This window comes from Crassostrea angulata, chromosome 8 (genome assembly GCF_025612915.1).
Source record: "Crassostrea angulata isolate pt1a10 chromosome 8, ASM2561291v2, whole genome shotgun sequence".
In the NCBI taxonomy this organism is placed as follows: Eukaryota; Metazoa; Mollusca; class Bivalvia; order Ostreida; family Ostreidae; genus Magallana; species Magallana angulata.
In genome coordinates, this window is record NC_069118.1 from 20,784,848 (window position 1) to 20,812,546 (window position 27,699).

Here is a 27,699-nt window from a genome sequence, read left to right on the forward strand (position 1 = left end):
TTGTGACTTTCATATTCTCTAGACCAAAGAGATAAATCTAAATAACATTACAAATTGCTGTTTGGTATTTATTTTTGCTCTAAATATGAATTCAAATATTAATACAAGGCAACTGACCATTTTTTTCATAGGTGAATTATATTTGTTTTCACATCCGACTTAAAAATTCTTAATAGTATGCAGAATGTTATTTGCCATATTCAGCTATGTGATCATTTTTTTTGTGGAAACTATGATATATTCCCAAATTTTTAGGATATACAGGAAATATTGTATACTTCAACCATGCAAAGTTTTGCACATACAAAACTTATAGAGTCTTCACAAGACTCAAGGTAAGATTTATAAATTAATTTTTTTTTCTTTATTTTGAGACGTACCCTGGTTGTGAGACTGCTACACATCTGTTTTTGAGCTTCAGGAGATGATCCCTGTCGTAGTGAAGAGTCTGGGACAGTTCCTGTCTCTCTTTGATACGATCCTGTTTAAGCAGCTTGGTAGGGAGCTCTTTGCTGGGAGACTGCCGGGAGTCAATGGATTTGTAGTAAGATTCACCAGACACTGTCAAAAAGAAAGCAAAGAAGGTTGTAAATAACTATTAAAATCAGAATCTATTAGTTGAAAAAAAAATCAAAGCACTAAGATCTCAGTAACAACATTAGACAAGTCTCCTAATCCCTGATAACTGAGAAGAGTTGGATCTCTTTCGATGTTCATAAAGTGCAACTGTCATGTTTTCTTCCTGTTGGCATATGAACAAAACAGATAGATGCACAATGTGAAAACAAAGGGGCTTAATCTTTCCTGTACAGTGGGTGCATGTGTCTGAAACGCTGCATATCTTGTGTCATTTTTTTGGATGCTACGGTCATTTCATTCTGCAGCAGATAACCAGATCTGGCACCAGATTACGTCTAGACTGCAGAAAATTCAATGTGTTTGCAGAATGTCTTAGATGTAAAAAAATTTTATTTCATTTAAATGCAGTCTTCAAATATACACTCTGGAAACTCAGTTTTTTTCTTCCCTCCAGCTTATGCCTTAAGTCAATGCCCTCTCTCTGCCTACATATATTCAAATGAACTAATGTTTGGAAAAACAATACATAATTGTCAGACCTGGTCATGTGTACTTGTGAAACAATATTTCAACCCACTTACAGAAAATAAGCAAATGCCACTGTAACAACAGCACACCTCCTTGAATTAATGCAGTTATTAATTAGTGAATGCACAAAGGACCACCTATATTTCCCATTAATACATCAGTTGGTGCATTCACAGAAACCATATCTCCATTAGGCATTACAAGTACATAACCTGTACTCCAGCTTTCAAAGGAATATATTTTGACAGGTTGTAGTCATTTTACAGTCTGACAGCTAGAGAGAAGGGAAACTCATTGGAGACAAATTCGCAACAAATTGTTAGAGGATGCAATTTCTGTGTTATGATATAACATCAAAGACCACCCAATGGGAATAAAAGTCCTCATTTCTACAGAGGTCCCCTCAAGGGTGGTCTGAAATCTGTCCGAGGTCTCCACTTGTGTCAGTGTGTAAGGTGTACACCTTAGCAACTTCCACATCCCATTTCATTACTATCTCAAGGGAAAATGGAAACATGATTCTGAAAATCCCCACTTTTTATTAAGACAATCTTAATCTCCTCTATGGTTAGTGTGGTAATTTTACCCCCAAATTTGTATGATTTAACTTCTTCTTGATAGCGACACCGGTTCCTTTATTTTCTCAAATACACGACAACAATTACAGGGATTTGGTCTTGACAGACAACCTTAAGCATATAGGATATTCTAGTCACAATAATAGGGGAAAATAATTTAGGGGAAAAAAGACATGCCAAACATATTAATTTTCAAGACATAGTAACTATGAGAAGAAAATAAATAAACAAAAACCCTCTAGTGCTTAAACATCTGAATCTCCTTACAACTGTTCCATTCAGATTGCAATGGCTAGAAGACTGCCAAAACCAAACAACTTTTTATGAAGTCTGACTCATATTTTTATTGTATTTCACTGACAGAGAAGAACTCTTCTTTAATTTCAATATTTTTCAGGGCACTCTTAGCAAAAGAAAGAAAGAAGAAACTCTGCAAACATAAAGTAAAAGGATCCCCATCAAAATGCTGAAGAGTGGCCTTGCAACACATAAATCTCTTTTATGTTTGCCTCGCCAGTGACATTGAATATTGTGCGTATATATCACAGGGAAATATTGTAGATAAAAAGTTTTTATGAATGGGGTCCCACAGTCTGTGAATGAATATCGGCCAGGTAAATAAAGAAATACCTGTTCCCAGGTAAAGCCAGTAAAAGGCGAGACACCCGATCACTCACAGCCTTAATCAGCGAGATATCCTGGCTAGTGATCCTTCAATTGACGATTCACAAAATCGTGAACCTCTATCATGCAAAGGCTTTACAGTAGTTGTGATTCCCCTAAGAAGTTTCTGTTCCGTCAGGCAAGCCTTTAGGGGGGTGCTCAAGTCTTTCAAACTTTGGCCACATTTTAATTTCTTTTCTTTCTCTTGATCATGAAAATAACTTAAACAGGAAAACAATTGTCATGTAAATGTGGGAGAATAAAAATGGGATTCTATTGTAAAGATCTAGCCATTTTTTAATCTGAAATGTGCGACAGGTGTCAGAGAAAGCTAAAACCACATCCGCTGGCCCCAAAATTTCGAGATACCTGAGATAATTTATACAATACACAATTGTAGCGTGACCTTAAAACTTACAGATTCACAAGGTTATAGCTAAGTTACGACAAAATACAGATGTACACAATTTCTCAATTAAAACTGACATGTCTTTTAATCCAGGAAACACAGCCTGATTAAAGAATGCAAAACTCCCAGCTAATCATAAGGCAGGATTTTCCACAGCAGGTTCCCTTTTTGACAAAGTATCAATTTTGTGAAAATGTTCAGATTTTTTCCCACCAACCGAGGTACTTGAAATACGGAAAGCATCTTCATAATCGGCAAGTTGACAGGAAGTGATTGTCTACCCATTCCGCAAACAACTCATCATCACTAGGAACATTGATCAGGATGCAAACAAAACATGCGTAAAATTGCCAAGAAAATATCTTTTGATACTGTAGAAATAAAATCTGATATAATTATGTAAAAATGAAATCTGAAATACTGGAAATGAACAATTTTTTTATTTTATTCCAAAATTCCTTTATTGATTTGCAGGTACCAAGTCTTTAAAACATAGAAAAATATACCCTATATAAAATTTGATATGAATTGAAAATTGCGTACAAACTGTATCACAAGTTCCTTTCTTGTTGAAAGAGACGGGATACCTTTATATTACACAAACAGTGCATACAGAACCTAAAGGACAGATTAATTTGCCACAATGACTTATATGTGTGAAGTTTGGCCTTTAGCTAGCTTTTGTAATATGTAAATAAGCAATGAATGCCACCTGCATATGAGTACTTAATGCATACAAATTTCCTTTGGGCCTTTTCTACATGACAAACAAACAAAATGCCATTAAATTTTACGCTCAATTAAAAAATATAAAAATTTACAGACTTTACATTCAGTGATTAAAATTGTAGAAAAAAAATAACACCTGTCAAGACTTTGCAATCAATTTTAATTAAGATTTTTTTTGATCTTCGTAAATGTGCACGAGTTGATCTCCATTTCACTTCATTAGTGATCTGAGCACTGCACAACTTTAATTTTGATTGACTTAAAATACAACTAATTCTAATTCTCAATGGATACAGTACTGTTTTAATTCAAATTAGGCCTATTTAATTTCTTGTGAATGGGTTATTTTTAGTAACTGACAATTACTCTTTACATATTGTCATATGTCATTTCAAGAGGCAATTGCTCTCTTCTATATCTGTGGTCGAGAAAGAAAACATAAAATGTCAGTTTTCATTCTTTGTGTGAAGTCTGTGTCGGTATAAAAGAAAGTCGTAAAGACGAAAAAATTGCTTTTATTTACTTCTCACGACAATACACCCAAATAATAAACTGAAGAGGCCTGAAACTCTGATTGGCTTGTCAAAGTTAATAAATTAAAACATGTAATCAAATAAACGCTAAACACCATAATTTATGCATAATATCGCAGGCAGATACAAAAATTCATGAAGAACATCTGCAGAGGTGTGTCTCAATCTTAATTAATAAAATAATAGATTATATTAAAAACCATAATTTTCTTCCTTTTTATAGGCCTATAGTGAAAGTTGATGGTCAAATCAAAACATGACACTAAAAATACATTTTGAATTCCAATTTGTAAAGAGATACGTAATTTTTTTTCTCCAAATGCATTAAATGACAAATATTTCATTGATATTTTTAGATCCGACTTCATCAACTAACACCTTTATAATCAAAGGACATTATTTTTGGGAGGCAGACAGAAATTGTAAATACTTTTACAAAAACCAACACTGACTCACTGAAAGACGATCAGAATGAAGTCTTAAGAGTTTGTAGAGAACCCCTCCCTATTCACAATGCACTATACAGGCTTTAACAAGGCAACGCTGAAGAGTTCAACTCACTACACCCTCCATAAATGTCAACCTTACCCCCAATCAAAAATATCACCTGCGAAAATGAAAAGCTACGTCTCACAACAGAATTTACCTGAGTGTTTGGGGTACCAAGGCCTCCAGGGATCTGATGAAGGGGGAGAACTCTTGTACATTTCTAGGAGTTCATTCATAGCTGCTGCGGATCGGTTACATGGACATCCAATGTTATTACACAAGACAGCTGAGGGGTGGGCAGCTAAAGGTCTCCATACGGGAACAGGCAAAAGTGGCCCCAGACCCAGTCCATATCCTGGGTGGCCATAGGGATGCAGTCCCAGGAGACTACCCCTGAGGGGGTCCGGAAATCCCATGGGGGGTTCACCAAGCATGGGCATCATAGGGTTAGTCCCAAAGGGGGGAAACCGATCACACATTAAACATCAGTCAATACCACGTCCTAGTGGCATGAAAAATCCTTTTCAATACAAATTGAGAAGAAACTTTGTAATCTGGGTATTTGCTGTCTTCCTCTTTTTCCTGTACTTGATGCACCAATTATACTCAGTTTCCTCAACAGGTGCGTAGAGCTCTGAAGAAATGGGTACACTCAAAAACACTCTCCAGGGAAAAACAGGTGTGACTGCACTTTTAAAGATTTCTCACAGAAAAAAAAGCATGCCAATGGCTGTTTCAACACAGAAAACAGTTGCACAACTTAACTGCAGACAGCATGCTCGATTTTTGTTTATAAATATCTGTTTTCGTATGGGGGTAAATAAGAGCCCATGTGAAGCAGGGAGCAGACAGTTGTTCAATCGGAGTGGTGAGTAAGCACACAGGATATATATATGTTTGTATGACTGAAGTATCACAATGTCGCTCTAGTACACCTTGCCTTGCTGTCATTGGCTGAGAGCCTGCACTTTAACCTTAACAAAATCTGACAGGTAAATTTGATTGGATTAATGACTTCTGTGTTTTCACAAACTGCTTCGCTTGAGTGCACTGCAAAAGTAATTCATAACTTGAATCTCCTTAGCGTAAAAAAAAAAGAAAGAAAAGATCTTAAAGGGAAGGACCATGAAAGGAACCTTCTTCTACACAAGAACCTGGCCGAGACTTTTTGGATCATCCAACAACCTTTCCAAACACCTGAGTCGCTATTTAGGTCACCCAGACCAAAGTTACATTTGTATAAAGGGCTATACCTGGGAATGATAAGCCCTATACAAACACTTCACACCATCGATAAAAAGCAACTGGAGTGTTGAGTATGATGGGACCATTACTCTCCCAGTATTTGATGAGGGATCGAATTCCCGTACACCTAGAGATAGGTCTCTTGATCCGACTGAATGAAAGAATGGGTCAATCGGAGAACTTATTCAGTGACTATTCCCAGTGAATGGTTTCTGTACACAGATACCATGCATGAGTCTTCAATGTATTACAAAAAAAACCCACACACCTGATTTAGCAAAATAACATGAAGTGATAGGTAATCTTATCTTAGTCTGATAAATCATTGATAATATTTCTTTAATGTATACAAGCACTGATATTTTTACAAGTGTAATGGTTTCTATATTATAAACTGACACTGCATTTTTCTAAAAATAAAGCCTAAAAATCAGCACAGAAAATTCAATGGTTCTACACTGTGTCCAACCTCCATCAGACATTTACCAGGTATACAAGGACATATATAAACCGAGAGGTCAGTGTCTTCATACAATGAATTGAAAAAAGAAGTTGTAAAAAGAGAAGAAAAGTTTGTAAGAGCACATGAGTCCCTCATGAGGCTCACCGACCAAACCAGTGCATTGAACTGCCAGTAAATGCGGCCAGATTTTCCTGTGCTGATCACACTGTGAAGATCGAGTTTTCTGACCAGACTTATCGTCTAAGTCCTACACACTTGTTGCACCCGATTAATTGGACTAATTCCACTTTCACTGTAAATCAGTTAATACCGCTCTTATAAAGCACTTGTCTCATTCAACAAAAAAAAAAATTAAATAAATAACAAAATCAAACGCCTTTGGAAAATTAAAATATATATTCGATATGCAGGTGTATTAAACATTTTCACCCATTATTTACCTATAATCAAACTACAAGAGGCGAGGCTTGTATTTGTATAGCTTTTGGGACTTGTTATAGCATTGAGTGATGAATTTTACAGCCACCCATCATCATTTTAACACCTAATAAAACATTAAATATAACATAACACTGACATTTCAGCTCCCTTTGGCAGTTTCTTAAACAACAACAATAATTAAATTCCTAGCCTATCTGATGGGAAATACCCTGTTATTCAATACTATAATAGCTTAACTTTTCACACATTGGGAAATTTATGCCGAAAAGCTCTTATAAGATATAACAGGAAATCATCTTGTAAATCAGGATCAGGTGAATGCTTAACAGTTTTATACCTATTCATGAACGTTGTGAAGAAAAATAAATCACTTCACATGGCTCATAATATCTCATAGTCTCTAACTGAATGCATTTTTTATAGCAAGCAATTTATACGAGAGCCCCAGAAATGATAGTAATGTCAAAAATCCAACCAATTTGGCTTTCTATAAATTCATGAGATTGTTTTTAAAATTAAGAGGCCTAGTTTATACCTAGGATTTGTGACAGCATTTTATCAAACAAACAAGATTCTCTAGAATTAAATGGTCATTAAACAGCATTCCTAACATTTATCATTAAAATATTAAGGCTTCGTTAGCTAAATGAAATTCTGAAAATTACCATATTAATTCCATTAAGCACCCCCTATCTCCATTAATGATTAAATAATAATCCATGTATCTTATGGGAAAAAAATTATTAGTAAACTTTAAAAAGATCTATCGAGAACATCCTTGTTAAAATTCAATAAAACTTTTTCTGAATCATTAGTTTGGCTCCAAACCCCAAACTTTTATTAATTCTTGTACAATATGGCATACCCAAAATGAGATCACACTATTGTCAGATGCAAAATTTAAAATATAAAATAAAACTTAAATTCCAAATATTTCACATGTACAAATTTCAATAAATGCAGTCTGAATTTATGTAGAGAGTGAGCATACACAATTGTCAGATGCAAAATTAAAATATAAAATAAAACTTAAATTCCAAATATTTCACATGTACAAATTTCAATAAATGCAGTCTGAATTTATGTAGAGAGTGAGCATACACCTGTCGAAAGAGAAAAAAATTTGAAAACTATTCTCATTTAGTCAGAAACTGATACAAGTAAAAAACTATATATAATGCTCCTTGTTAAAGTGTCAAAGTAAGAATATAAATATGTAATCACATATCTTTATAGTTAAAGAGCCTATTAATTAAGAGTTAATGTATGGTTTTTTTTTAAGCAAACAAAATGGCCACAAAAATGTGCTTCTTATAGGTCCACCTATTCTGTGGTCTTCCTAATGACCCAAAAATGCATTCAGAATAAGTCATATATTTTTCATCTAACTGTTCCAGTATGAGAGGTATCATTCTAACTATCCCTATTTTTGAAAACATTAAAATATATTAGCCTTTTATTATGGAAACATTACATTTCTTACAATCTGGGTTTATATATTTATGAATGGACACTGAAGTTCAAGAGTACAGAGGTGGGGGAGGGCTCATTATTCACATGTCCATCTGATGTCAAAGTGGGGGAGGATTCATTATTTATGTCCAGCATCCTGACAGGCTTTTCAGTTCAGTAGTCCATAACAATGTCCATTTATAGCCAACAAAATGTACCTCCAAATGACCTTAGCTAGGTCGAGTCTACAGCTGCCTTTATCTGTCCCAGGGATCTTATTCAACACAAATACATTTTAATGAAAATTACTTGGTATATTGAATATTTTGTGTATATTTTACATTTTATGTCATCGGCTTTGCCAGGTGTTAAATTGGACACAGCCCAATGGATGCATTTTGTATCCGTGCACTCTGGTACATAATGCCGATTTCAATAAGAAAAATGTCTAGCATTGGCAGGAATCCTCATTCTAAAAGACTCATTATACAGTCTAACAGATGAGAGATGCAGGTTCTCCACACAATGGTGTGAAAAATGCATAAATAATGCAAATATCGACAATTGTTTGAATTCCATCAGACCCGCCGGTCCTACACTAATGGAATAAAACACTGAAATTTCATCTGGAACAAGTGTGTCTTTGATATTAAAATGAACCAAGAATATGGCTATTCCAATTATGCATTTGAGAGAAATTTATTTTAGAAAAATTTAAGATATAACTCCGTAGTAAAAATGAAGTCACTGCAGATGTCTGGACAAGATGCAAATATGGCTGACTGCAGACAAAGTAAGACAAGGCCGCAGTGGTGTCATTTCTCTACTTTGACAGAAAGTATATCACAAACAGCAGTGGAGGGAGAGGGATGACTAAAACGGTTCAAAGGGAGACAATTAATTACCTCCCCTTCATTAATGTCACTGGCACCTCACACGTTGCGTGAAAGTCTTCACAACTTTGTTATCTTACTCAGACTGTCCTATCTTTTCTATTTTTTCCTGTTTACCACCAGCAGAATTGTTCATTTTTTATTTAAGATAGCAAAGGGAAAAAACCCTGGAATTTGACCCAAGAATTGAAAGACCATAAACTATGCTATCTCCAACAAAAAAAAATGAAAATAAATTCATTGAAGCAAAAGTAAACTTGTTTTTCATTTGTTCAAACGTGTTTTTTGAGTTTAATTTGTTTAACATTTATGCAAATTTGCATAATTTTATACAGAAAGCATCTAGCAGAATATAACAATTTACAGTAAAATTTACACTACACAATAGAATTTAATTCTAGCTTCCTCAAGTCAAGTCATTCAGTGTACGCTCTGGATAGTACCAGTACTATGACATGTAAAGTGTATTCTTCATGTATACATACTGTATACTTGGTTATTTTCACCCTGTGTAATTTTCCCCCTTCTGCACTTGCAAACAGTTTTGCCCCATCTTGAATTCGCCCAGACACAGCTGACAACAAGGGCGAAAAGGGCCAAAATAAAGCAGAGGCAAATATTTCCCTGCATACAGTTTTATACAAAATTTGAGATTTTTAGAAGTCTTTATAAGTGGTGTATGGCAATACCTTTCCAATTCTTAAAAGAGAATACAAAAGGTGCAGCTAGCTGAGAAATTGCATTTTAGTTTCTTTTAATTATCATACTGTCAACATCTGTGTTGATTCATTTGCATTGCTGCACAAAGGGTGCTATGCAACAGTATTAGTTATTGCTTACAACTAGCTATAGATTCTCGTCTAAAATCATAGTTACTATTATATCCAAACTCTGAGAAAAACATTTTGTTATGTACACTTTGTACTACAATCAATGAACAAACGTTACTAATACTAAAATTTGCACTTTAGCTGTTAGGTTGATGAACAAACAAGATACCTATGACATATAAACTTATTATTTTCTTATTTCTAAACCAGTGCTGTAAGTCCATGTGTACTACTATATGTATAGGCTAAGCACCCCACCTACTCAAAAGGAAAAAAATATATATACCAGTACTAATCAATAAAACTACTTTAAAAATGGTGTTTGTCATAAAAACACATAAACATTGATATAACATAAACCTAATAGATATGCTAAAATGCAACATTTCAGTAAGCTCAAAAAATAAAAAAATCCCAACCAATTTTTCATTAAAATTTATCACCAACTGCAATCTGGAGAGAACAGCCCACCTATTTTAAAAGAAGAGATATTTTTTAAGAGCAGAAATTAAAATGTCATCATTAAATCTGATGTCTTAAAGATAGAAAAATATATTTAGTTGCAATAAATTAGTGCTCAGAAAGAGTGATTTTAAAAGCTTGCCATTTAAGAAAAGGGAAGAAAAAAGAACCCGGCGATTAATCATGAAAAAACCCGTATTCTAACTGATGAGTTAAACAACCACATCCTCTTAATGTTTGCCTGTTCATTAGCTCTTCCGCAGACTGTACTGTTATCATTGCGTACCATCCACCCCTAGGCAAGAGGATTTAAAAACCTAATCCCCCTATAAACTTAAAATCTTAATGAACATCAAATTGCCAGGATTAAAAATATTAAAATTGCATTGTCGCCGGTACTAAACCACCGGAAACACCCCAGGTTTCTGCACAGCCATGGAAACTCGAGATACTGCGATGACCAACCCAGAACCTTTTATCAGATCATGGGGACCTCTCTCTGTAGCGTTGTCGCGGACAACTGACTACGATACGCGAAATTTCAGCCAGTTCACCATTGGATAGTGTGTCTTATGAATGAAAAATGCCAGCCAAATGGCCTTCTTAACTGACCACTTCAATTTTAATCATGATTCCTATTGATCGTTATTCAGGAAGACACTAATCCACTTAAGCTGCTTACAAATCAACCCTCGAGTCTCCGACCAGATGTAAAACCTGATATAAAAAGTCCCAAAGTACTCTATTCATTTATCTCTGATGTCCGTCAAGTCATTGAATTAATATTGACCTACAGCTGAGTTTTCACAAATATTAATCCCATTTCTTTATGATCTCTCGGACATAACACGATTACTACACACCTATCAATGAAAACTTCATCATATCTTATTAATAAGTTTCATTCACAAATAAGTTGAAATAACCCCAAGTAAATCCAAAAACCAAAGGCTAATTAAAATTTAAATCATCATTTTTTCTTGTTTTAAAGTTTGAGTTATAAATTGAAATTGTAAATTCAAAACTAGATTTCCCTCCTGGGATATTTACGTTTAATTCCCCAAATTTAATCTCGTTAAAATTCAGAACCAAGTTTGTTTTCTAAGAGTTGCACACCTGGACACACCAGAAATAGTACGGGGGCAGTGTAGAGTCGTCTTAAATTGACCTCATTTCCATGTTCTATCATTAATTAGCTGTTCACATATAACCTGATTAGCTGAAATATATTAATTATATAAACATAATTTTTTTTCCTTTTAACCAAATTAAATCAGAGGCCGGGGTTGGATTCCTTGCCTGTAGATGGCAATATTATACATTTAAGTTGTCAAATTACATTAAAGTGCAATGATATGCCCTGGTGAAGTCAATCATATATTTAATAGTACATTCATTGAAATAGCACAGATGGAGAAATCAAGCATACCATAATTTGACTAATTGCAAACCTTATTATATATTAACAACATCATTTAAACATAAGTCTGATACCAGTAAATAATTTAGTCTGCATGGGTATATAAGACTATGCAAAACATATTAAACCTTGTAGTGACAAGATATGTTTGTTTATGAACATTTAACTGTTTAACTGTACTTTACACAACTATTAATTAAAACTATAACTGCTATATTTGACCTTAACCTTGATGAATAACCTTGAACTTTAAAACTTAAGATAAAATCTGAAGGCTGAAACAATGTGTGCACAGAATGACATTTTCAAGTTATTATACCAACTAAATCTTTGAAGCAAAAACTAAATTATCCATAACCTTTTTGTAAAATTAACCAACATAGATTAATGTATAAAAACATATACATGAAAAGACAAGATATGTTTGTTAAACAGTGACTACCATCCTGGATGTGGCCACAATGAAATGTAATTACAAAAACCACTAATAAAGTATTATTAAACACCATTACTTAACCATTAATTGGACATATTTGCCCTTGAACTTGTTGAATAACCATGAAATTTACTACTCAGGATAAAATCCCAAGGGAGAAAGACATTGGGGGCACAGAAGGACATTTGAAAATTATTCTATTCAAACCAAAAAGTAAAATGAACGAAAACCTTCTTGTAATATGCTCCCAAATGTTTTGCAAATTGTTATATAAAGTGGGGATAGGGGCCGAGATTTGGAATTGAAGAGTGTGCTCTAGGTTGGAAAAACAGACCCCAAAGTGGTAGTTGATATCAGACCCTTAAATAGTACACTCCGTATCTCTGAGGAAATTTCATAAGGATTGTTTACAATCGAATTTCATGGGATGTATAAATATAAATATCGTTCTGTTTACTGAGCGATAATACACCTTCTGTTATGACTAAGACTTGCCATATTATTCAACTTCCCAGTGAATCCCTAGGTGGTGGATGATAATGAATGACAGTGTTTTACAATGTTTGACACAGACGTGTTCAGCGTGTTGTGTTCTCAAGGCTGTGCTATAAATGTATGAGGAGGAGGCTGCAATGGATAAAGATGTTGCACCTTAATCGTGATTCGGGTTTTTTCAACTCCCACAAGTGCAGGAAGTCATCCCCCAAATACATGTCGTAATAATATAATTCTCCACACTTTCTATTTTGGCACCTTATCATATATCTGTGTAACAGCAATAGGACATTTCCACCCATACCTGCTTAATCGCAGAAATTGAAACTAAGGGAAGAGCTTTCTTGTCATAATAGCTATTCCATAATTGTGCCCCCTGTGAATTTTCATCATTGCTTCTGCACCTTTTTGTAGCTTGTTTCTCAAGATACTTACAACTTTTAAGAGTACAAGTAAACATAAGAAAACGCCCGTCAAGTGACGAACCTTCCTGAATCTAGAACACCATGCAACCTCGGACCGTGCTCACCGCTGTACCGCCGTGTACCACTACAAAACCACAACACATTAACCGGTACCCATCTTTCACATCTCTGTCCAACCGACAAATCTAAGTCAAGGGCATCCCTCCTCCCACACAGAAGACAATGCGACCGTTTTTATTCTGTCTAGTTCATAAACTGATTAATTAACCGTGTCATATACTCATGCAGCTTGTATCATTATACATCACCTCCTCCTTCTCAATCTTATCTGCAGCTGAAGCGAGAGAGAAATGAAAGGGATCATCCATCTCCTCACTAAAAATATATTTTTTTCTTTTACGCTGAAATTTCATCTGATTTAAACTTCACACTCTTACCAGTGGTTGAATATAAATTGTATAAACACAGCATCTTCAAATTTGAGAGTAACGATCAAATGATCTAATAATGTCTTGTTTCTTGGCAATCCTCTATAAATGACCAACAAAGGAAATGGGGGAAATTAAACAGATAACTTAATAAAACAATTTTATAATTGTTAACACTTTCAGCGGGCTTAAGGTCGGTTTTTGTGGTTTGTGACTCAGATTAAGCAAATCCTTCCTGCTCTGGATTTTAAATTTCAAAGCAGCAATACTGCATTTAAATTTTTTTTTTTCATCATCAGGATTAACCAAGATTTTACCCTTCAATGCAAAAACTAAATTTTTCTAGCAAAAAAGACAATTATGAAATCTAAGGGTACATGACTGGCTCATATCTCTGCTCCAATTTACGACATCACGTAAACCACCCACAGATAAACTGCTGCTGGGCTAAATCCAGCTAAGATGTAGGGGAAACCATTAATCTTGGATCAGCTAATCCCTGCATGTTCAAGATTTCATTCAACGTCAGCCTTATGCTACGGCTGCAGACATCTTGTTTTTTCTAGCAGTTTTCAGCAGAACTTGATGCCTGTGCCACCCAGCCTTGCTTGATTGATAGTGATGGATAAAAATGTGTATTCTGACAACAATGATGACGTATTTTCCCTTCCTCTTTGATTATCCAAGTCTCCCTTTTCACATATTAGAGATCTTCATTGCTCCAATTATCTTATTTCTCTGCATAAAAATACATCTTCAAACAAATTGCTCAAATTCCAATTCAGCTTTTCACCCAGACAGTAATACTGGTAGACATTCCAACAATGCCAATTTTTAGACCACAAATATTTTTACCCCTCATTTTCTTTTACATGTAAATAGAAGTTACAAGAAGAAAACAAGAGTTATTTATCTTGAATTATTGATTTTTTTTTAAGAGGACAGGTAGAGTTATCTCTCTTTTCATAATTTCTTGGCAGCTGGCATGCCATCTAAATAGCCCAAACATAACCTCACTAGCTTCCCAGAAAACTATTTCTGGAATTTCATTCCTGACATTTCTAAATTAATTAAACAGAAGGATGTCTAAAAAAAATCTTTTGATAATCAACAAGGACCCTACTTTTAACATAACCTTTCTGCATTTGTCTTTTATTCCAGAATGAATTAAGAAATAAGTTTTTTAAGTTCTAAATATACATGATGTAATTATATTTATACATCATGTACCTGAAATACCATCATTATAAATTTGTGGAAGTCCACTGTACTATTTTTCTATGCTAAACATGGAAACACAGAGAATTATTTTTGGGTCAAATCTTTATTAAATAGTCTCGAAACTGGAACATTATTTTTAAAACATTGTTTCAAAATCTTTGAATAATTATAGCATTATTAAATTATCCATTATTAACAAAATAACATAAAGGGTGGGACAAAATCCTGTAAAATACATTTTACTAATCGTGCATGAATTTTGAAGAAAAAAAAAATTAACCCACCTAATTCATCATTTAAAATCAGGTTGGTGTGTCTTTAGACCGTTGTCATGACTCACAGGAAATTAATATTAAGTTAAGAGTGCTCAATGAATTATTCCTTGAGGGAATTACAGATATTAAAAAAATGCACAGAAATGACAAATTTGATATGACATGACAATTGATGTTTTGCTTTAAAGACATTCTATAGTTCTATTGAGTCATCAAAGCGGCCTTATAAATTGTGATCCAATTTGCAGTTGGGATCAACTAACTGCATAGTTTCATAGCTATACATATATAACCACAGTCTGGCAGGGATGTTGATGTAAATAAATATTTCAAATGCCTCTTTTTAAAGAATTATAGAAGAGTTATCTCCCTTTATAAGAAGATCCCCAACCGTAAATGGCTGGCTATTTGACAATATACCATATATCAGTTTTTTCCGCGTGTATCCAATTTCCGCTTTGTTCGTGACAATTTTCGAATCGCGGAAAATATATCAGTGTAAATTTGATACAAAGTTTTGTTCTTATAGTATAGTTCTCTCTTTCATTATGAAGTAAACTGGTATGTTAAAATACATTGAACTGTGTTCAGTAAGTTTAGAGGTAGAAATTGCAGGATCGGAGGACAAGCACCAGATGACAGATATGTAAGCCTCCTAGTTTATTTAATAATCCATTGATAAGCTAATTAAAACGGTCACTTTTCTTGTGTAAACCGATGTCTAATTATACCTGAGCTACTGGTATGTAACGGTACATGATCTATTTATGACTGTTTGCATCTCTGAAAATAATTACAGTGGAGCCTCAGATATCCGGACGCCAGATATCCGGACGCTTCACTTTCCGGTCGATTTTTATTGGGAACGGAATTTTTACACAATAATTTGTCTCGTTTATCCGGAATTCCGCGTTCCGGATCCGGACGGTCAGATTTTACCACATAATACAGTTTTCCTTTAAATTTTACCTCATTTAACTGGACGGTCACATTTAAGTGTTCGGGGGCACAAAAGTTTTTTATGCGCAAGTGCAAATTGGTGTAAAAACATCTGACACTGGTTGCTGGTTTTAATCAATGCATTCGTCCGGTAATGGGGGTCACCTGTGTCACGCTATGTACTCGCCCGAGGATATTACGATAACCATGGATGCGACATGTTTAATTGTCGCCATTTAACTTATGAACTGTTATTGTTTGATTAAAATGTCATGAAAATTGTTTAATTTGTGTTTTAAAAAGTCATCTATTGATTGAATTAAAATTCTATTAATCGTAGTGTGATTAGATCGTTAGTACGCCTATTCATTTTAAAACGTAATTGAAATGAAATATTTGATAATTTGAGTTCTGTTTACGATAGTTATTAAGACCGCTTGGGATGTTCAGGGTATCGACATTAATTAATTTTATAGCGTGTGTTCAATTAACAGTGTAATAATGATTTATGCCAAACATGGCGTGGATGAGTGTTCACGCTACTTGTATCGTTAAATATCGCTTGGGTGCAATTAACTCTATAGAAAGATGGATACGTAAAATTAGCTTGGGTAAGTTCTGTCAATGAAAAAATAGCTTGGACAATTATCAATAAGGGAATATATACAGATTTTCACTCATTTTCAATCATCAAATGTTGAGCAGCTTCAAACATGTCAACACCACCGGCCAAGAGAGCGAGAGTTGCGATCACCGCTAGCTTGAAGAAAAAGATTTGGCAGCGTAAAGTGGAACACCGACTTTCTTCTCTTCGCTTTGTTATGCGAATGTAATTAAATTATCGGTTTAATACAGTGATTGTTATGTACATGTACATGTGTTGCCTTGTAGAATGTAGTGCTTGGTTTCCTGTGGAAAAAACATACCTTAAATAATGTTTTTACAATATTTTGTTTTGTTAATTTAAAAAAAAACTAAACTTTAATTGTAGTGCTTATGGCTATCAAATTTAATTGTATAATTAATTTATGAGTTATGTTTCCATAAATATTAAAGGTAAATATCACAATTCAGATATCCGGACGCTTCACATATCCGGACGATTTGGCCTGGGGACAAAAGTGTCCGGATAAGTGAGGCTCCACTGTATCGGTAATTATTTAACATTAAGGCATTAAATGGTTTTAAAAATAATCGTTCGAATTTTTCATTATAAAGAATGGCAATTTAGATACGTTTACCCTCTTACTTCACAGGTTTAAACAATTTTGAATTATATTTTCACTATGACTTTGAAATAGTGAAAATTTGATTCGCGTAAATTTTATATACCGTTCTAGGTTCTGAATCGCGGAAAAAACCTGATATACGGTATTTTAATTCATCAGAGTTTCTTTCAATTTAGGCCCTTACAAAAAAAAGAAATTGTAATCCTAAACAAAATCTATAATTATATTGCTATAGAGATTAGAAATTATATTATGACACAGAAAGAAAAATAGTGCTTACAACTTATTAATGTTAGTTGTGTACTGTAATTTATTTAGTCAGCTAAAGGAAAACAATTTAAATATAGCAACAAGGTGGGGGGGGGGGGGGGGGGGGGCAGGGGGCCTGGACCCTACACTTTATTATAAAAGAAAAACGAAATAACAAGCCAATTGGCGACCCCCTCCTATTTGTGTCTTATAGACTCTCCACAATATGTGCCTGCATTACTACAGTGCATGTCTTCCACAAAATGTATCCTATGCTTTACAAGTACATTGAAAAATATCAGTTATTTTATAAAAAATATAAACTTTATAGTTAAAAAAGATTCAAACTAATTCATTCATTTATTAATTTTATGAGGATACTGATTTGAATGGGAAAAAAATACAGGTAATTTACATTAACAGGAAAATCTAACAAATTCCTCTTCTCTGAAAATAACCAAGCTCCAAGGTTAAGCATACCTTTGATTCGTAATATGGATATTTATAGACACTTCAAAGACAATGATAGCATGGCCTCGGTTCATTAGCATTCTTTCTGTTGTTGTTAAGCACCTACATTTAGTGCTATGTGCATGTACAACACCTGATGTATTTATGTAATTTATTAAACCTTCCCCTAGAATCCCCTTCATTAGGATGTACATCCTCCTACAATTCCTTTTCTCCTAACATCCTAGCTACTAAAATTCCTTTCCTTTATATTCTCTTAGAATTCCCTTCTTTTACACCCTTATACTGTAGATTCCTTATTTTTACTTTATTCTGCAATTTTGTTTACTTGATTTTTATCAAATCATGAGAATATATATACATGTTAATTTGCAAGCATCAAAATTATGTTGCTGTAAGAGTGTTAAAGAATGTGTTTTCTATAGTCAAACAATATGCGTGGATATTTAGTACAAGGATGCCTGATTTACCACACCGAGTTTTGATTTTTTTATCATATGCACGGGGTTACTGTAAATACCTAATTAAAAGCGAGGAATTAATATTCGCGTAAAATCGCCAGAATCACATCTCGCAGATTTTAAAACCTCGCCTTTATATTTCAGACGCATGTATACCATAAGAAATAATGATAAAAACTCCGCGTTCGCGATTTAATATTCTCACGATTTGATGAAAAACAGTAAGATCGCAGAATTAAGTACTCGTGTAAAATAAGGAATCTACAGTATTTTACGCAGTTTTAAGCATACCTTGCAACTGGTATAATTTTTTCCCCACGTAAATAACCCACTTTTACAGTACAATTTCATATAGTTTGCAACTGTCATAAAAATATGCATGTAAGTGAGGTTTTCAAATTTGCAAGCAAGAGTTGCTTCTAATTATTTTATGCTGAATCATGTATTGACTCCTAGCATTAAATTGGGAATCTAATTTTACACCCTCCTAGAATTCCCCTCATTTACACAATTCTTGAATTCCATTCATTTCTATCCTCTTTTTTACTGATGAAGTAATATCATTCAGACAACATGAAAATAAATTCAACATACAATTTGATCGAGACCTGAATTTTCTCAACGATAAACTCTAATAGTTTAAAGCTGGACTAGCTTACTCTGGAAAAATGGTACACTTGTGTTTTGAAAGGACTATATATGATATGGGTCTAAAATGGCCCCTAAAATGTCTTCAACATCATCATTTTACTGTAATTCTTTGTTTTCTTTGTACAGATATATATATATGGGATGTTTTACATTATGTTCATTTGGATTCAAGTGCCCACAATTAAGAAATATGATATCATAATTAAAAGACCACCTTTTACCGCCATTTTTGCCATAAAACAGCTTGTTTTCAAGCAGTTTTTCTTTCAAAAAACATAGGGGGCATGCTTGAACAAACAAAATATCTTAATCAGAGATGTAACTAGCCAAGACTACTAACTGACAAAAAAATTTTCCTTGTTCAAGCATGCGCTTTATTTTTCCCATTTGTAAAAAGATAAGAAAAACGTAAATTTTGACTGATTTTGATTGAATGATTAAGAAATAGCGCCACTTTTGACGTCATAGACTGCAAGTGAATGCAAATAAATCAAATATATAGGTGAAAAATGTATTTTATATCAACTCTTCTAAAAAATAACAAAACATTTTATTGTTCCCGCAACACTTTAAAAAAAGGCGAATTATGGGGGCCAAATTTAACTCATATCATATATAGTTCTTTCTGTATATTTATTCAACTTGATTCAATTAAGGACACCATATACAAAACTAAAATATCATCATCATCATCATCATCATCATCATCATCATCATCATCATCATCTGTGACTTCCCATTCTAAACAGTTTGTGGTGAGGGAAAGTTTGTACTTTAAATCAAATGAACAGTCCATGATTTACATTAGCATATCATGCCAGCTAAGCATAATACCAAGTTTAATAATTATAACATTTTTTGTTGACTACTTGTGTTTGGCTTTTGATCTGACTAAGAGAGTGATTGTTTTTATAGCATTATGAACACAACTCCAGGTGGTTACAAAGTGTATTGCGCAAAGGGACAGTACTTAATTAGTACATTTGTGTACCAGTGCATAATTCTCTTCTATAACATACATCTCTTCAATAGTAGATTACCTATACTGCTATTACCTTTCAATGCATAAATACCTTAAGTTTTCCCAGATAAGATTTGATGAGCGTCAACTTAGTTATCAGGTTGTATATGCCTATCATTAATATATAAATATACATAGCTGGGGGACACGTTACACACCTTGCCCCCTGCATCTGAACAACCTCAGCCCTCAAATGGCGCAAAGTGCAATTCAGACACTTCTTTTCAATTGATTTTGCAGGGTTCTATTGACTGTTCAATGTACTTTGGCCTTCCTGGATTTTTGGAATGCCATAAATTGTCAGTATTTGTATTGAGTGCAAATACATGCATGATGGAGATCCTCATGAAATGGCATCAAGAAGGAAATTAATGAGTATAAACATTTTGCACAATGACATGTACAAATGCACCAATAACAGAGGCTCAACATAATTAAAGTGCAAGTAAAACGATGTTGCAAAATCATCCCAGTATTAAGATTATGAAATATGTCCAATACCGAATAAACAAGATGTTGAGGTATGATTTCAATTAAAATGCAAAAAACATGTTTTTAAACAAACATGACACATAAAATTATTGCCCTAGTTAACAGAAATTTTCAGTATAAAAGCTTATCATATTTTGCCATACTATTGGTATTTGTTAATTTATAATTACACTACACAGGATTACTTTGAAATGCTGAATATAAGGCATATCATATCAAAACACAAAATCACATTTTGATCAATTTATACATTAGCTAATTAGCTTAGTACTAATACACTACTACTGTAACAGTATTTAAATAATTTTAAAAGTCACTAATTCTGGATCAAGATCAGCATATATAACTTGACATCAGGTGTAAAAGTTCCAAATTCTGAGACAAACAAATGCAAGTACGAAACCAGCAAGAATCCCAAAGTCATCAGCCCAGAAACACTGTGACTTCATTCCTCAAACTAAAGTCTCAATGCTTTTCTTTATAATATATAACTTTCCTATAGATCAGTATTCAGCAAGGCATCAACTTTAATTTTAGGTCACTCATATCTTTGAACTCACAAATATGTAGAATTCAATTATGAAGAGATTTTTCAATTTTCTCCGCATATTTTTTTTTTTTTTTTTTCTACATTTTCTAAAGCCAACTTGACAGGGACAAATATTTCACTTACAACCTGTTTACCAGTCATTGACCCAATCCTTGAGTCATCCGAGTTCACCCACTCTATTGCTTTATAAACCCTGAAATACATTATTATATAGAAGACAGGCGCTAGGTCTTCAAAGTCAGTGCCATCAGAATGGCTAACATAACTGATAAAAATAACACATTCTATATTTATTTGTTACTAGAAAAAACACATTTCATTATTTCCCTTCTTTTCTTTGCTATTTGAAATACTTTTTATATCTCCGCACTCTTTGAAACATATTATCTCCCAAGAATTTAACCTTGTGAACCTCAAAACTGTCTCAATTACAAGTCAGTGTAGAACAAACACCATTCATGAACTTTTGAAACGCCTTTGCCTCATAATATCTGCACTTTAACACACCTAGTATAATTATCTATTCTATCTTGTAGAACAAAAATGCAAAGAATGAGGGGTATATATATATTTCATATACTGTAAATTATGACTAAATCAAAATAATTAAAAAAAAAAAATTCAGAGTTATCTCCCCTTGAGTGATTGACATTTGCCAATCTTTGCCGAGATAAGCCTTATCTGTATGTGGCCGTGACAAATGATTCTATAGGTCATCACCAGATATTTAAGACAGTTGCTGTGCGTTTTAAATTCCCTTGTTTTCTTTTTTCCTCTAAGTTGGAGTACTCTGCTTTACTTGTTTACTTGCAAAAACTATACAATTTATTTCCTATCTGATATTTTAATTCCTCTCACAATTGATTCATATCAATAAGAAATTTACCACTACACTCAAAGTTTTTAAGAGTGATTTATGAGCCCTATTCACTAAAACTATAAGTGTATAAGAAATTAAGGTCTGATTACTTTCAAATATTTTTAACAGTGATGACATCATTAACTCATATTCATGCACAGAGATCTCCATTTCTCTAAGTGTACTACACCCACACCTTTAAAGGCAAAATGCAATGTAGTGTGCCCATTTCATCATCCAACCTTAATCAAAATTAATTTTACTCTGCTGTTTTAGAGGACAGTGTTAGACAACAAATACCACTGGATCTCGTGGAATTCACACAACTACGAGCGTAGTTCATATTCATCTGTTGCGACCCTCCATTTCCTAAATAACAGTTTTTATTCATTACCTACATACATACCCCTAACCTCTATAGAAAACATAGCATACCCTCATTCCCCTTCACCTAACAAATTAAAATGTATATTAGATACTTCCATTAACAGAATATGGATATCTAAGACATCCATTGTAACGGAGTGCTGGATCTCCAGGAATTCTCACATGTGGTCCACACGATTGGCTACTAAGCGACCTTTGACACCCTATCAGGTGTCAATCATCACCAATCAGTCCAAACAATCTCTAGATGAGTTTAAACAACAATGATTCAGTCAAGCGTGTCTAACTCCATTAATGAGATATTGGTGTCTACATTCTTTCTTTTTTATAATGGAAAAAGAAAAAAAAATCAATTCCTTCACCGCTGTTTACCATTGCAGTCATCGGAAAAGTATTCGCTATTCTCTTTGACGTCCATCGAACCTTATCCTGGCTTATGGACATCAAAAGCTTGATAAGCCTCACAGATATATAGGACAAATTCAACAACAGTTTTCTAATCATTTTGAGCAGTGTATGTCTACGTGTACATATCTGCAACTTTATAATCGATACTGTAATTAAACTCCCTAAAAGGTCATGCACAACTCGCTATAATTTGATTTTAAGTAGATGTAGGATTTAATGGTCTGCATTAATGGCTAACAGATAATGCAGAAATATCTACTGTAATTAAAATATCGATCAGTTTCATTGTGTTACAGTATCAAAATGTGATTCAAATACATTTACATACTAGTAAATGGTTTAATTTCTCAATAAATCACTCCCCAGGATGTCATTTTTTCTACATTCTCATTCACATTTTTTTTTAACAATGAATTTACTCATGTTCTTTCACATAATTTCAAGACTACATAAAACCAGGTCCAACCAGTATTAAATTGTTGTTACATTTCATGTTTCCTGTAGATGAAAATTTGATTGTTTTTTTGGATTGATTTAACAAAGAAATCTGAAAATAATGAGCAAATATTTTTTTTGCATTTTGTATTAAATGCAGAGACGGGTAAATGCAGGGTGTTTGGGGGGGGGGGGGGGGGGCAATGGGGTAAAAAGAAAGGGGGGATGCTGACAAAATTCCGGTTCTGAGGTTCAATGAATGATAACCACAGTATATTATAATGCAGAGAAAATGCAAGGTTTCTATTTTTTAATTTTATAATTTTTTTTTTATGGGGGGGGGGGCACTGCAGAAAAACTACCCACTAGTGGGCCAGCTTGTACAAACTACATACACTGTACATCATAAAGGCTAAACAACTATATAAGCAACAGAATTTAAAGTTTCTAAACTAAGGACACAGTTGCATGAAAGTTACCTAGAAATTCCCCCCCCCCCCCTACAAACTAAATATCATATTGTATCCTTTGCATCCATAAAAATGCTTTGATAACCATAGCATCCCATTGTTCAACTAATTACAGGAAGTTGTTAAATCAAAGGACATTTTCCAGTCAACTCCAACAAATTTATTGAAACAAGTTCACTTTACATTATTCAGTCTATGAGTGGGTTAATATGTGACAGTACCTTTGAAGAGCATTGATGTTTGAAATGTTTTTTAATTGTTTGACAAAGTGTTGTGCCTTGAGTGAATTCACAATTGTTACATATACTTAAAAAGAGACTCTTCTATTCATGGGCTCTTTTCATGAAATCTCACTTGACTTCTGCATATTCAAAATTCTCTGTCCAAAATACCCCAAAAAGTGATCTTAATATGTTCAAGATTTGTACTCAAACTTATCCTACCCCCCCCCCCCCAAAAAAAAAAAATTATCTTAACAATCTACAAAGTGGATTTTTTCATGGAAATTGAAACATTGGCAACATGTTTCAAAGACATGTACCATATTTATAATTTTTATAATAATTTCAAGAAAATTTGAGATAATAAAGTTAATTTAATATCTGGTCCCGTTAATATACCAGTACATGTATATGTACATGCACCTGACAGTGTATGTATTTACCTTAAATCTGATGGATAGTTACCATGGTTACTTGCACATATACCGGTACATGCTAGACATATTTGCTTTTTAAACCTACCTCTTCGATGTCAATTAAACATCATCAAAAATTAAAGTTTTGTCGCGTAAAAAAATGAAAAATCATTACCTGCTTGGTAAAATTATAAATGCTGAGTCTTAAAATAAGTTATACTGATCACAATATTCAGGGCCCATGTCAACATCACCTTTAAATTCGATCACCCATGCTCTTTCCTGTCCATACATGTATATATCTTTGAGAGAATGTACCCGAATATATACATTATGCTTAGAAGAAATTTAAAATGAACCCCAAAATTTGTAGGAGAATTCTGTGTTAAGTGTACGTACATGAGAATAACCTTGAATGTATCAACATTAAGAGCATATAGTATCCAATGAATAGATTTCCCTTTCTTTCCAATAATTTAATTCTCACATTAAATTAATTTGAGAATTAAATTATTGGAAAGAAAGGGTCATTAATTGTAGTCTCTTTCTTTTATATTATCTTATAATATGTATGGAATTTCAAGTTTACTTCATGAAACAAAATTTAAATACACAAAGCAATTTGTTTTAATCATGGATTAATATTCAAATGGGGCTTTAAAATTTCGGCATATAAATAAAAATTCATTAGCATTTTACAAATGCAATTCATCATTGTTATACATTTTATTTGTTCCCATTTTGTATTGACCAAAAACCAAGATACCCGGCATATTTTTTCCACCATTTAATAGATTTTTTCCTGCTTGTAAATGCCTGCTTCAAAATCAGTTACCACCTGCCTAAAATACCAAACATTCCATTGTGTTCCCAAACAAACAACTCCAAAAAAGAAGACGATCCACGGTCATTTGGCATCTCAAACTGTGCCCAGTGCCCCCAAAAGCAATTTGAGAACTTTTTCTCGCCAAAATTCAAAACATAATCTGTTTGTTTTATTAAACACCTCCGAGGAATGCGCGGAATGTTCCTTCACTGCACAACAAAGAACATATCGACCGCCAGTTAAAATATATTCTGATGGCTTTAGAAAGCCAATTTATACATGTACATACTCTTAATTACCAAATCACGACAACCACTTCTTCGACACTTAAGATATAAGTATGAAATATATTAATAGAGGGAAAAAAATCAATTTAGAACGAAACGGCTTCTACATTGCGAATGCGGTAAAAAAAGGGGGGAGGGGGAGTTATTATATGGTAAAACATCCTACCTTGTGTTATTTGATTTGTCTCTAACATAGACGCCGCGCGGGATAAGACATCTAATGGATTCTCCATCTTTATCGGGTCATGGATGCTGGACTCTGAAAATATTGATCACGTCAATCCAATCAATCGAGAACACGTGACCAGTCAACCGCAACCACATGCTTCAAATCACAACAATGTGGACGTTGCGTAGTCTGCAAAAAATCATTCTGAACTTTGTCGGTACTTACATATGGTTTGCTGTGGGTATGGTAGCCTATTGGTGGATATATCGATGAGAAATATTATTGTTTCTACATGCCGTTAGTCTTCGTGTGATAGAGACAGCATGACTTAAATTCCATTTTGGTCACATGATTGCTGCGGCTTGATCATGTGACCTGTGGGAAAATGTTGGGAATGTGAATGGAGATCCATGCTAAATTTAGAGAGAGAGAGAGAGAGAGAGAGAGAGAGAGAGAGAGAGAGAGAGATTCGAAGTACACGATGGCATTAATAAAACCCCGTATAGAGTACAAATATATGTAAGTTGTTGCAAAAATAAAATTGGATGCATGATTTGAACTTCTTTTCAACTGTTTTTTCCACATCTGATCATCCACTTTCTTTCTTACTCCGAGAATTTGTCTGCTTAATATATAATTTACATATACAGAAGACACTGTATTGAGTGTATAGAAACATACATATATATATACTAATTAAATGTTCATGTCTGTCCTAGCTCTTTCAATCATCCAACACTTTCCCTCTTGTACATGTTTATTGAATGTTTTATGTACCGGCATTTGATGTTGTATGTACAATCTTAATGTTGCCCCTTGAGGGCCCTTAATTGGTAAATAAAGAAATTGAATTGAATATAATTTTATATGTTTTCAAACCTTTACTATAAAGATTATTTTTACATGATGTTGATTTTTTTGTCCCAATTTAAATGAACTGATACTATTTGAAAAAGTACTTATATTTAATTGCTCAGTCAGTTCGCATTTCGCATTTTCTATATTAAAAATAAACTTTACCAACCGATCAAATTATGGAGGAAAAAACTTTAGCGACTGATCCAGAAATTCCAATAAGTACCGGTACATGTTCTGCAGTGTAAGACTGTAATTATCGCTTCATACAAGAAATTAGGGAGAGAAGTTCCAGAGAGGAGCAAAGAGCATGCAATAGAATACCATCGAGGACAAACATAAAGTAAAAATGCATTAACAGTTTTTTTTTAATGAAAAAAAACTAAATTAATTTTTTTATTTGTTGTTTCATGCGAGTGGGAGGGTCGCTAATATTGCAGAAAAAAAATAATTTTTCTTCAATGCTAGCCAACTACACAGCCCATATCATATGAAACACCAAAGAAAGCATTTTACTGTTCAAGTTTTACAACCATCTCTGAATCGTGCAACGAATAATCCATAAAAAAGTTATGAAATTAAAATACTAAATGACTGGTATTTTCATTGTCGATTTGAATATTACACGGAAGGAACAGCTGATTCTCCATATGATTACGTATATGTGAAGGTAACCACGGTAAGAAGTCTGAGATCAGCACGCCTGCAAGTCTGCATCCTAACCTTTTCCTCTCTGTGTCTGTCCATTGAAGATTATGGTCAATAACCACTAACATTACGTCATGTCTTCCCATTCGTGTTACTCAATATTTTTTAGGAGCGATCCATAATGGAACTAGTAAATCTGTCCGTGCTATACAGTTGCACAAACTTACGTTTACAGTATAAAGAATTACTTTTTTTTAATTGTTGTGATTTTGGCTAGTTTAGATCTTTTGAAAAAACGATATTCAATTCAAAAGTGGGGCATCGATCTGCCTCACTTGCTGCTCCATTGCGCTACATGTGTACAAAACAAGACGCGTAGCAATGGGCAAAGTCGATACATTACCATTTTCAAGAGTTTGAAAGTTCTGTTCAGTTTAGTATACATGCATATTCTATTCTCAAAATCGTCGATTCCTACATGGTACATAAGAACAATAATGCAATGCATGTTACAATGTATGCATTATCCAAAAGTTATACATGTACTACTATATAAAACTTTGCTGAACTTCTGATGTGTCCCAGCTCCCAACCCACAGGTACCTGACATTATATTTTTCGTAATACGAATATATATTCCCCTATACTCAATAATACACAT

General features: G+C 33.7%; 1 protein-coding gene across 3 annotated transcripts in view; it reads right to left on the reverse strand.

The window, feature by feature from the left end:
* The window catches only part of LOC128161541 (transcription cofactor vestigial-like protein 4), a 37,083-nt gene extending 11,169 nt beyond the window's left edge, over positions 1-25,914 (reverse strand). The window contains exons 1-3 of one of the 3 annotated variants that reach the window (XM_052824850.1): positions 25,761-25,914; positions 25,533-25,625; positions 381-561 (exon numbers count right to left, since the gene is read on the reverse strand). In XM_052824850.1, the coding sequence (XP_052680810.1) occupies positions 381-561; positions 25,533-25,599 (248 nt within the window). In that variant the 5' untranslated portion in view covers positions 25,600-25,625; positions 25,761-25,914. Of the gene's footprint in view, positions 1-380; positions 562-4,665; positions 5,391-25,532; positions 25,626-25,760 lie in introns of those variants that run through there. The other 2 variants (XM_052824848.1, XM_052824849.1) reach the window with 2 other exon arrangements.
* Between the last annotated feature and the right edge of the window lie 1,785 nt (positions 25,915-27,699).